Source organism: Cercospora beticola, chromosome 3, assembly GCF_033473495.1.
Source record: "Cercospora beticola chromosome 3, complete sequence".
NCBI classification, from domain to species: Eukaryota; Fungi; Ascomycota; class Dothideomycetes; order Mycosphaerellales; family Mycosphaerellaceae; genus Cercospora; species Cercospora beticola.
This window is the reverse complement of record NC_088937.1, coordinates 2,633,347-2,645,460: the sequence shown is the minus strand read 5'-3', so window position 1 is coordinate 2,645,460 and position 12,114 is coordinate 2,633,347. Positions and strand designations below refer to the sequence as shown.

Genomic DNA, 12,114 nt, shown 5'->3' with positions numbered 1-12,114 from the left:
GAACTTCTTTTCTTATTACCTATATCACTAGGCCATCATGGCCGACGAGCTTGGCGACTACACGCCACGTTCGGTCTATCCGCCATTGACCGTCCAAGAGCAGTTGGCCTGGTACTTGGCCGAGTGTCCTATCAAGACGAACAAGATGATCTCAATCCTTCTCAACATTACACCCGCCGAGGTCACCCATCTGCAAGGAAAAGTCCGTGCCCAATTGTGCCTCCTCACTCCTGTCAAGGCTACAGAAGACTTGCAGTGGCAAGATGATGATGGCGATATCACTGTGAACACGGGTCATCGGCTTCTTAGATGGCAGCTCAACTTCAGCAAAGCGACAGCGAAGAGACTGGCGCTTGCGGCAGTCGCGTCTGGCGTCCAATCGGCCATGCCCGACTACTTTGGCATGGATTAGTTAGGGCAGTCGCCAGAGAGCACAAGTCTTTCCGTTCACATACAGGCTGCGCTGCCCATGTGCCCAACCCCGCCCAATACTGTGCGGCAGAGATGTCCTCTGAGACACATATGAAGTGATGGACAGTCCAACGTTCTCTGAAAGCAGGCCAAGGTCTTTGCTCACCGGGGTGACGAAGGTGCACGACTGTGTGATGGAATGCTCCTTGAAATTGCGAAAATTGGAGATCGGTATTTTGTATAAATGAGTGAATTGTTCAAATCGTTGGCTAGCTATTCAGCAGCGGCCCGTTGGACTCTCTCTGGCTTTCTAGTTGCTGACGACTAGCGTTGGCAAGTCATCAGCATGTGGGCAGACTATATGAGATCAGTGGCATCAATACGCGTTTCAAAGAAGATTGCGAGCCATATGTAGGCACGGCCTTCTGGCGATGTCGGATCAACACTGGTCGAGTCGTTACACGCAAGATGTGATTAGCATGTGATCTGGTATGTCACCTCGTCGGATGGACTTCCCCGTCAATGGAATAGACAGCGCAGTGAGTAAGAGGTAGGAACTCTCTTGCGAAAGCCCTGGAGATCAATCTCCCTCACACTAAATAGGGATCGAAAAAATGATGTGTAATCGTCCCAGAGTGTCGGTGAGGGGTGCGCAAATGACCTACTGAAAATAAAAGTGGAAGTGAGTGATGCTTGACTGGGAAAGCGGAGCCAAGTCGAAGTATTGGCTGTGCAGCAGCCATCTTTTCAAAATCGAAAAGTATCCAGTCACCGCTGGGTGACACCTACGCCTTGAACGCCGCCAGCCCCAGATGCTATTCGTGACTTCAGAGGCATCGTGCCACAGAAACATTTCTTTTGAATCGAGGGTATCTGCAACTCTACTTTTGTCGAAGGCAAACGCTTACTCCTCTGGGATTTCGATCTCGCCGGCCTTGATGTCGTCTGAAATGGCCTTTGGCGAGCGGCCGTCAACCTGGCAGCCAGTGGAGAAAGCAGTGCCGAGAATCTCCAAAACGGTACCCTTCAGGTCCTTGGCCATGGACTTGTGGCGCATAGTCTTGGCGATGTTGATGATCTCATCGAGAGGGATGGACTTGGTGTGCTTGATGTTCTTCTCCTTCTTGCGGTCTCGCGGTGGCTCCTTGAGGGCCTTGATGACGAGCGACGAAGCGGATGGGACGACCGAGACGGCGGCTTGACGGTTCTTGATGGTCAAGCGAACGGTGACACGGAGACCTTTCTGAGATGATTGTCAGAAGGAAAATTCGGACTCGAGTTCGGAAATGTGGATGCTTACCCAGTCACCGGTGGCCTTTGCGATATCTTCTCCAACCTTCTTTGGCGAGAGACCGAGAGGACCAATCTTTGGGGCAAGAGCGGACGAAGCACCAACCTCACCACCAGTGGCGCGGAGGTGGATAATCTTCTCCTCGTTGGGGTCGAACTTTGGTGCTGAGAGGAATTGTGAGCGCGCGCATTGGCGATGGAGCGGTTTTCAGCCGGCGACGGCTGTAGCCAGTACTGAACACAGCTGATACTTACCCATGGCTAGTGAGTAAGGTGGTCTAGCGGTTGGTTCAGGGTCGGAAGGACGAAGATGGTCGTGGTGGACAAAGTCGAGTTTGTCTGAAGAGCGGAAGTGGTTTGGGCGCAGAGCTCGCGAGAGAATTGAGTGGGTGCCAAGGCTCGGGGGTCGGAGCGGCGAAAGTCGGCCCCGGCCCCGGCGCAGTGAGGGCTCGGCAGCGCTGGGCGTGGGAGATTCTGCTGACCTTGATCGCGTGGCTGATCATTGGATTGTATCACACGTCTGGACAAGGCACCCTGTGGTTTCTGGCGTTGTCGCTGTGCTGGCAGCAGACCTCTTGTCGTCGACTCCCAGCACTTGGCGTTTCGGCACGAGATGCGAATGATGCTCTCGAACTGGACGAGAAGAGTAAAGTGTGGAGCCAGCGTAGCCGGCGGTTGATCGAGTCGAGTCTCTTTCCCTCGTTGCGGGCTAAAGTAAACAATTGTGCGAGCAGCACTGCCATTGTGCAGCCATGGCCTCCAACAACACTCCGTCCGCGCCAGGCTCGAGCGGGAGTTCGAGCAAGGCATCAACAACTGCAGACAGCAGACCTCGAAGTCCTGGCAGTCCAACGAGCCCGGGCACGTCGTCACGAATGAGCTTCCAGCAACACCGTCCGAACCAGCCCTCGCAGCTTCGCGTCTCACACATGCCGTCGACCTCGCCTGACGATCAGCGTTCCCAGCAAGGCTCCGATGCCCCAGGCATTCAACCCCAAGACCACGAACCTACGGCCATCACCAACACCGAAGCAACACGACAGGAAGGAGCCATTGGGGGTTCAGAAGAGACGCCCAATGCGGCGACGGCACTGCTGGAGCGATATAACCGGGACAGTGAGCAGACAGCGCGTCCGAGACGAGCGCGAGGATACGGCAGTTTTGCGAGCACCTACGCCGAGACCTTGAACAGCTTCGAGCAGAGCCGACCAGGACTCGGCGCCCGCTATGAAACATCAGACGACTTCAACAACCAGACGCGTGGCGGGATTGTTGAGCATCTTCCTGATGCTGTCTCTGAAGGCCTGCTGGGCAAGCCGAAAGCACATGGAGTTACCAGTTGGTTACGCGAACGAGCAGGCATAAAAGAGAAACGAATGATGTCCGTCTTGCTAACTCCGCTTCAATCTCTAGCCCCATAAGCTGGACTGACGGCGTTTGTTTCGCAGTATGCTGATAACTCGGTAGGTACATTAACTACTACGTTCCATTTACAAACTGGATTCAACAATACAGATGGCAATTTCTGCGCGGGGATCTAATCGCAGCGATCACTATGGCCTCCTTCTACGTTCCAATGGCACTGTCGTATGCCAGCAACTTGAGCCACATGCCGCCGATCAATGGTCTCTACGCTTTCGTCTTCAACCCTTTCATCTACGCAATTCTTGGCACATGCTCGCAAATGGTAGTCGGACCCGAAGCAGCTGGCTCATTGCTGACGGGAAGCGTGGTGGTCGAGGCCATTAAGAAAGGCCATATTCGCGACGATGACGGCATGAAAGCCGCTCAGGTTGGCGGCATGGTTACTGGCATTGCGGGGGCTTTCATTCTAATTGCTGGCATTTTGCGACTTGGTTTTCTGGACAGCGTTCTGTCACGCCCTTTCCTGCGTGGCTTCATTAGCAGCATCGGTCTTGTCATCTTTATCAACCAGCTTTTGCCCGAGATGGGCCTAGACAAAGCAGCAGAGAACTCTGTACGCGCACATGGTTCGCCTCTCGACACACTCATGTTCATCAAGGATCATCGGCACGAAATCCACAAGTTCACTGCCGGAATCAGCTTTGGCGCCGTTGCAATCATTCTGTTCATGCGAGAACTCAAGCGCCGCCTGCAACCACTTCCTAAGCTCAACTGGGTGGTTTTCATTCCAGACCGGTGCATTGTCGTTGTGCTGTCTGCCGTTCTAGCGTGGCGCTACGACTGGCAATCGAAGGGCCTGGACATTCTTGGAGATATCAGACCACCATCTGGCCTTCCAATATTCCAGCCTCACTGGCCCTTCGCACAAGAAAATTTCAAGCACGTCAACGATGCCTTCGAAACCGCTTTCATCGTTGCACTCCTTGGCTTCTTCGAAAGTTGTGTCGCAGCGAAGAGTCTTGGCAGTGGTAATGTGAAGACAGAAGTCGTGCACAAGACGCGAAAAGATGGAACAGTGGAAGAGGTGGAGGAAAGTGATGGTATTCGCGGCATCACTGTGTCTTCAAATCGCGAACTCGTTGCACTGGGCGTGGCAAACATCATTGGAGGAGCCTTCATGGCCATTCCAGCGTTTGGTGGCTACGGCCGAAGCAAGATCAACGTCAGCACTGGAGGCAAGACGCCAATGAGCAGCGTCTTTTTGTCTCTGATCACAGTCTTGTGCACCGTGTTCCTTCTACCATATTTTTACTATATTCCAGTAAGTTTATATATCACATCTGATTTGAGCAGGCTAACAGACTTGATAGAGAGGCGTCCTCTGCGCCATGATCACGGTCGTCTCCATCTCCCTCCTCGAAGAAGCTCCGCACGACATCATCTTCTTCTGGCAAATTGGCGGCTACATTGAACTCTTCCTCATGCTCCTTGTCTTCCTCACCACTTTCTTCTGGTCTCTCCGCGGCGGAATTATCGTCGGCATTATATTCTCCCTGATCCGTCTCATGAAACACGCCACTCGACCACGCGTCCAGATTCTTGGCCGTGTCCCTGGGACCCATGAATTCGAGAATGCAGAGCTCCTCGCTCAAGAAGGCCGCATCGAAATGGTACCCAACAGTCTCATCGTCAAAATCCCCGAACCTCTCACGTTCGCCAACACTGGCTCCTTGAAAGACCGCTTAAAACGACTTGAAGACTATGGAACGAATTACGCACACCCTGCTCTTCCTACCATGAGGAGTAAAGAAAATAACAAGAACATCATCTTCCACATACATGGTGTCACGGGAATGGACTACGCCGCCGCGCAAGTGCTAGTAGAAATCGTCAAAGAATACAAAGATCGAGGGCATGGTGTGTATTTCTGCCGCATTCCTCCGAAAAAGTCCAAAGTCTGGAAATTGTTCGAAAAGGCTGGCATTGTCGATTTATGTGGAGGAGAACATAATTTCTTCCGAACGGTGGACGAAGCACTACGAGCAGCGGAGAAGAGAGGGATGGGGACGTTCCGGGAATACCTTGAAGAGGAAGAAAGAGCTATCGGGAGTGCTTCTGGGAGAGATTTTCGCTCCGCGGCGCCTGTCGGGCTGGAAGAGGGTGCGAACACCACGTCTGCTGTTGAGGGAAATGATAACAGCGAGGTGGCGAATCTGATTGATCGGACTTTGACGCCGCCTCTAGACGATGCGGCGAGTTTTATGCAGGGGATGAGTGGGATGTCGAGACAGCATGGAGAGGCGGATGTTGAGGGAGGATTCAGTAGAGGGTGAAGGGTCGACATGACATGATGGCATCATATATTTTCTGACTTGAAATGTACACGTAGAGAGCGATGTGTACAAATGAATGCTTTATGAAGGCTACGGCAATATTTGAGTTTTAGATTCTCTTCGTCTGCTCCAACAGGGGCCGATATAAACGTGTGAAACTTTGCACGACTCTTTGTTGATCGATCTTTTTTCATTCAAGAATCTCTACATTGAAGTTACAGTCATCTCGTCTGGAGCATCATCTAAATTTTCATCTGTAGTCGTGGTTCTGTCTCTTCTCGTCACGCTTCCTTTTCATCTAGAATAGCGAACATTCTCTACAATTCCAACCGCTTCTGTACAATCTCCTAAAACGAAACGCCTTCGCTATCTGTCGATTTTGGTTTCAAACCGCTCTAGCTATGAAGCCGTGAAAATTCATTTTCCAGCACGGTACTGCGAGTAAATAGCATTCGCACGCTGGCTCTGTCCAGAAGTGAACTCGTACATGCAGCGGTCGTAGCTGTAGTCCATGAAGTTGTGGATGCTGTCTGCGCCGGCGGCGTTGCTTTACGAAGGCGTTAGCATGAATTCTTTTACCTGGCTCTTCAAAGGACGGGGACTTACGGGCAAGAATCTTGCGAAGCAGGGCAGCCGCTTGTGGCGGTCTTCTGGATAGGAGTGTCGGAGACCTGGTCGCCGGAGCCAGTGCAGGCGGAACCTTGGAAGACGTGGTAGAGGCCGAACCACTGGATTATCGATCAGTGACAAATTCCCATAGAAATATGACAATTCTTTTGTAGAGAGAAAACTTACGTGACCAGTCTCGTGCACAGCAGTGTAACCCTCGTCGTAGTTGGTGGCATCACCGCCTGGCAGACTTCCAGCAAGGTTAATGCATCCGTCGAGAATCTTGTCCGAAGAGGTTGGGCTTGCGAGAGGGAAGTAGCAGAATCCCAAGAGACCTCCACCGAGGTCGGAGAGGAAGTAGAGGTTAAGGTCGCTGTAGGAGCCTTGACGGAGGGTTTGCTTCATTTGGCGTTCGGCGGAACTGCCTTGGGAGGCGGCGGCCCAGGCATTGTTGACGGTGATGTCGATTGCTTGAGTGTTGAAGGAGATGCCGAGACTGTCAATAGGGTAGAGAGGTTAGTTTAGGCCCTGAAGTTTCGACCCAGAAGAGGGTAGAGTGAACGACTTACGGAGCATATGCTTCGTTCATGACGCTCATCTGTTGCTGTGCTTGGGCTTTTGTGTATTGTCCAGATTTCGCCGATGTCGTGACAATGTGGACGTAAGTGTTGACAGACACGGCCTGGGCAACAACGCGTTGAAGGTCTGCAGCGAAGAAGGCATCGTTCATCTCAGCCACGTGCGTAGAGTTGGGTTGTGCTGTTCCGCAGCGAACATATTCGGCTGTAGCAACGCTGGCAGCGGCCACGAGGGCCAAGATCGAAGAGAACATCTCGGAGAGAAGAAGGATGACAGTGGTCCCTGTGACGTGGAGCTTCTAGAACGTAGCAGTATCGAATCCAAGTGAATGAATCGAAAGAATAGAAGACCTTGATGGATTCTTCACATGTAATGGAGCGAAGGAGTAGACATACTTTATACCAGACCTACCTCTAACAATTCCATACCAACACGGCTCACAACCCCAATTGAGATTCCACACTACTGCAATACCACACTTCGAGCATCACGCGGAAACGGGGTCGAAAATCGCACACGAGTCCCTAACCGGCAGGCGCTGTAGAGATCTTCCGCCGACCCAGTAGGATGGTAGAGAGAAGGGACAGCCTCGTATGTAATAATCTCCCATTCTGCTATCACAAAGCGGGCGCAGGCCATACAAGGCAGGCGATCATCTATCCGCCACAAAGGCAGCCAAGGCCAGAAGGCTTGAGCCAGAAGGTGCCGTGTCTGCAGCCACTGGAAGGAGCTTGTTTCCGCCTTGCAAGCCGTGCGGTGCAGACAGTAGGTACGGGTGTGTTCCAGGTAGGAATGACTTGATGACTTGCCACAGTAGGTGTAGTCGAGTGGGCATCTAAGCGAGAGAGTGCAGCGGCTAGAGGCAGCGAGAAGCGGCTTGGCAAGTGGGTATGTTGCCTTTGCTACGTGCGAGGCTTGAGATAAAGCGGCAGGTCGGTTCGTCGGAGCTCTCGGGGTGGACTTGGTTGGATGGTGGAATTGCCGCCCACGAGGGCAATTTGATGTATCTTTGATGAGCTAGTGGATACATTGGTTGTCTTGCAGGTCATATGCGAGCATGTTCAGGGCAGATCTGCGGTGTGTGAGTTGATAGCGGGAGTCTGGAGGCGAAAGCCGATCCCCTTCAGCTCTGCTCTCCGCCCGAGGATGATGGGGAGAAGCGAGTAATGGGGAAACCGCAGCTGACAATCCTATCGTTGTGACACTTGCAAAAACTCGTTCGGTACCGCCACACTCCAGAAACAAACCTCATCATGACCGGATCCAGGAGGGCGATTGTATGAAATAGGTTGCGTCGCACGAGATAAGCCACGCGCCAGAGACACGCGTGAAACACACGTTCTTGCGGTGGTACTCCGAACCTGTCAAATAAAGTGCAGTCGCACAAGAGAAGGAACAAATTGCATATTCCTTCATCCATTATTGCCGATAAGCATGTACAGGCCACAAAGCCCTGTCCTGTCCGTCCAAAGCTTCGAGATGAAGATGGCGTTCTGCACGCTGCAAGTCCGTCCAAACCCTCCTCGAATGAAGAACCAGAAAAGCTCTCTTGCCAAGCATAGCCAAGACGCGCAGATCTTCATCCTTGTCGATCTTTGAACATCAGATTGCAACTCTGTCCGGCTGGAAACTCCGCAAAAGGCAGGTGTCGGTGACATATCTCTGCAAACACCCCACAGAAGATGTGCAGTGTGCATTAGTCCGAAGATACCAGCTCGCTTGCTTCGCTTTTGCTTCGCACTTCTTCGATGATCTTGTACGAGACAAGTTGCTGGAAAACAAGCTGTGGCAAGCAAGTGCCAATCTCCGTGTAAACTTTGGTCAAGAGCGAAGCGCTACCTTTGCGAGGAAACGATTTTCGATACGAGACGTGATAAGCAAGTCGTTTCTTGGAAAGCGTGACTGGCTGGAAATTTTCCGAAGTCTTTGGTGCTTCTTGGAACGTGGTCCGAAGCATGGCAGAGATTCGATTCGAGAGTCCGAGGTTGAAGGCGCGAACAGCAAAAAAGAACTGAAAACATCCCACCTTATGAGCTCTCGTCGCGACCTTGCTCCCACGCCTACCTCCTTTCGAGAGACATAAAGCCTTGGCTACGCTATGCAAGGCAGAGAGCTTGACACGGCCGCAAACAAGTGTTCTCATTCTCAAGGGACAGGAAAAGAGACTTATCCGATTCACGCACGACTCCGCCATCTGCAAGTCTCTTCTCGTATCGCATGTAAAATGCTACAGCATCGCAAGTCGCCGTGGTTCCTGATATGGAAGGTAAGAAATCGCGGGAATTAATGCTGCAAAGTGATACCAATTGCCATAGTCCTGAGCTACGGCTATACAGCCTACTCGTAATCAGAAGTATCCCTACGTCGTAGACGAATTCGCCGTGTCGTCCTGGTTATCAACGCCGAAAACCGTTGGCGCCTCGTCGCTGTAGTACCATCGCTTACCGCTCTCGAAACGCTATCATCTAAAGCATCAAAAACGTGAGCCAAGATGCTATACAAGAAAGCGGCATGTTACCGCTGTTTCCAATTCGATCCCAAACGCCACAAAAATATCATGGTCAAGAATGCTTGTCACCTTCTACGTTGCCTCTCTGGTCGGGAGCGGGCTGATCGCGAGGCGAGAAGGCCTCCCGCATGCGTGAAAACATCCCACCACTGCGCTCCGCTCGAGGACTTGCACTTCTTCGGTTCTCTGCCGTGTTCGTGGTTCCGCTCGCACTGGCGCCAGAAGAATCCTGGCGGGGAAAAGGATATTCACCGGGTACGCGTGCTCGTTGATAGTCTGGACTGTGCATGTCGTGCAGAGGAGCTTGACCTGGCTCGCGAGGGCGGCTGCCAGTACTCTCGCCTTCTTTGGGCGTGATACCTTGCCGACAGTGCGGGCATGTGTCGTGTTCGATAAGCCAGGCCTTGATACAGTCATGATGAAACCAATGATGGCACGGCAGCTCAGTTACCTCGGATCCCAACTCGGCCTCGTCCATGCAGATAGAGCAATCAGCTTTGCCGCCATCGCCAAAGTCCTTCTCTGTGATTTTGCGTCTGGGCAAAGATTCGATCGCTTCTTCCGATGCGGGAGGGGGAGCATTTCCAGCTTGGTGTTGCTCCATTAGTTGTGTGATGATCCTGTCAAGCCCTTCCTGAGTGTAGACGTGATCGCCGGCAACACCGCCAGGTGGGAGACCAAGTAGATGGAAGAGGCCACCAAAGCCTATAGGTCCGCCCATCTGCTGTCCGCCCATCGGCGCACCCATACCGGGTGGGGCCATGCCGAACATGATGCCTCCGGCTTGATGGTGAGGATGAGGGTGTTGCCCATGAGGATGCTGTCCGTGCATCGGAACCCCAATGTTCGCGAACATCTGAGCCATCATACGCTCGATGTGTTCGGGTTGACCCTGCAAAGGCTGCGGTGCGTTCGCGTCACGCGGGCCGAAGCCACTTCGTGTGGATGTGGTGATTGTGTAGGAGAAGCCGGGACCGGAGCCATGCCGCGTGGTCGTGCTACCGCCCATTTGTGGTGACTGTGGCGCTTCTCCACGAGGGCTTTCTGGTCCAGGAGATCTCTGTTGACCTGGTTGTTGTTGGGGCTGCTGATGCGGATTCTGTCCTTGCTGCCCGCCCAGTATTCCCTGGAGAGCGGGGCCCAACGCCTGCCCTATTAATCCAAACAGTCCTGCGCCCTGCCCACCTGGAGCCTGCTGTCCGGGCTGTAGTGTGATATTACGCTGGAAAGTGCCATGATATTGCCCCGGGCCATTGTTGCGCCACTGAAAATCATCGATGTCGTCTTCGTCTGGGTCCGGTGCAAAGGCGCCGAATGGCCCTGGATTGGGCGCGTCCTCACGAGGGTCATTGTTCGCTTCTATCACTTCCACGAAATCGCCTTGACACTCCGGGCATACCAAGCCATGCTCGTCACGATACCACTCGTTCTCGCACTGATGGCAGAATACGAACTCTCGCTCGCGGGGTTGCTGTTGTTGCTGATTGCTGGACATGATTACGGATATGCGGAATAGGTGGTGGCGGGAAAGGAGCTGCCGCTCCGCAGGTGTAGCGTCGTCGCAGAGGTGGTGGGCGAGGTGTGCGGTGCCGAGGAGTGCGCGTGTGCTCGTTGATGATGTGTTCGGCGTGGCTTTGTCAGTAAGCGGCAACTACGAGCTGGTCGCTGCCGGCCTTTGTGTCGCTTCGTCGGGAAAGGCGCGGGCGCTGAATTTCTGAAGGCGCAACGGGGACGGATCGTGTCGAACGTCCAGCTGCAATTCTCCGTATGTCTGGCAAGATGCGCGCGGTGGCAGCTGAATGTCTGCCTCTCGTGACGATCTGGAGCAAGCAAGATTATTGGGAGTGACGTATTGCACGGACGCAAAGCCACGCACCAGCCACGTGAGCGGGATTAGTAAAGGATGGATGCCGCGGGGGTGAGGCGCAGACAGCGAGCGACCTTTTACTTCCTTTGCTCAGGGACGGTGACAAAAGAGTGCGAACAGCAAGATGCGAAGTGAAAAGCGACTACAATGGTCTCGCAATGCATCCAGCACGGCAGCATGACTCCTCTGCCCACTCAAGTGATGGAGCTTGCGATGACTGTATGCCAGCGCCTGGGAAGATTCCAGAAAGCCTGCTGGCTGTGCTGGACACAAGGAGCAAGGCTGCGGCACTGCCAAAACCTAACCAACCCGCCTCAAGACAACATGTACACATTCCTCAGGCTCAATTCTGTGTGAAAAAGGCGGCACTGCAACCCAGCATCTACCCTGTGTGAGGAACATCTCCTGGCTGACGGCTTCCGTCAATCCATCACGCATAATCCTACTGACCATGAGATGCTGATCGACGCCCTGAGCTTTTGGAAGAAATTATGCAGATTTTATGACAGAAAGCTGAATCATCCGAAGGCCACGGGTGATCTTGCTTCCAGCATACCACCGAATCTGACGGCTTACAACGACATTTGTGGCCTCCATCTCACAGGCTCTCTTCTCACGGAGCCGCAACGGACGTCGCTTCATTATCCGAGGAGATTGGCGATGACACTTTCCAATCCTTGTCGCTTTATTCTATCAAGCACCTTCAGGAGCGAACTGGAATTCTTGCTAACCAAGCGACCCGCCACAGAATCACCACGAGCTGACTCGGTCGACTTCTGCGCATCTCAATGATCTATGCTGGATCAGAGTGGTTCGTGGCTGGTATTTACTTGGAGACCACGATCATCGAATGCTCAGACCAGCAGTCAGTGCTCTACATCACAGGCGGTTTGCTCGCACACAAGCGCTCTCCGTGTTCCCTGTTCTGAAGCTCGCGACGGATAATACCAGGCAGCCGAGACGTTGTTCTTGTGCAGCACCGCAGGCTGTCAGTCTCATCATTCATTCTGTTGGCGGCGTTGGGTACCGCCGTGGGCTGCTAGTCACTATCGACTCGTATGCGGGCTGTGCTCGACAATTTGGACCATTTGATCCCTGGCCAGGCCAGATCTTTTTGTTCGGTTCTTACTGCACTTGACTCCGTGACCTTG

General features: G+C 53.1%; 5 protein-coding genes across 5 annotated transcripts; 2 read left to right on the top strand and 3 right to left on the bottom strand.

Annotated features, from left to right (window-relative positions):
• Positions 1-37: 37 nt before the first annotated feature.
• On the top strand, positions 38-412 carry RHO25_005010 (uncharacterized protein; the record flags this gene model as incomplete). Its single annotated transcript, XM_065602616.1, has 1 exon — positions 38-412. One exon carries the CDS (start codon positions 38-40, stop codon positions 410-412), a length of 375 nt encoding a protein of 124 aa, XP_065458688.1.
• Positions 413-1,315: 903 nt separating this feature from the next.
• RPL12 (60S ribosomal protein uL11) lies at positions 1,316-1,960 on the bottom strand (the record flags this gene model as incomplete). Its single annotated transcript, XM_023595916.2, has 3 exons — positions 1,316-1,654; positions 1,712-1,866; positions 1,957-1,960. 3 exons carry the CDS (start codon positions 1,958-1,960, stop codon positions 1,316-1,318), a joined length of 498 nt encoding a protein of 165 aa, XP_023456688.1.
• Positions 1,961-2,453: 493 nt separating this feature from the next.
• Positions 2,454-5,399, top strand: RHO25_005008 (uncharacterized protein; the record flags this gene model as incomplete). The annotated part of the gene is made up of 3 exons (XM_023595915.2): positions 2,454-3,082; positions 3,169-4,387; positions 4,437-5,399. 3 exons carry the CDS (start codon positions 2,454-2,456, stop codon positions 5,397-5,399), a joined length of 2,811 nt encoding a protein of 936 aa, XP_023456689.1.
• Positions 5,400-5,816: 417 nt separating this feature from the next.
• RHO25_005007 (uncharacterized protein) lies at positions 5,817-6,840 on the bottom strand (the record flags this gene model as incomplete). Its single annotated transcript, XM_023595914.2, has 4 exons — positions 5,817-5,946; positions 6,006-6,127; positions 6,195-6,504; positions 6,578-6,840. 4 exons carry the CDS (start codon positions 6,838-6,840, stop codon positions 5,817-5,819), a joined length of 825 nt encoding a protein of 274 aa, XP_023456686.1.
• Positions 6,841-9,148: 2,308 nt separating this feature from the next.
• Positions 9,149-10,591, bottom strand: RHO25_005006 (uncharacterized protein; the record flags this gene model as incomplete). Its single annotated transcript, XM_023595913.2, has 1 exon — positions 9,149-10,591. The coding sequence occupies one exon, from the start codon at positions 10,589-10,591 to the stop codon at positions 9,149-9,151; it is 1,443 nt and encodes a 480-aa protein (XP_023456687.1).
• Positions 10,592-12,114: the final 1,523 nt, after the last annotated feature.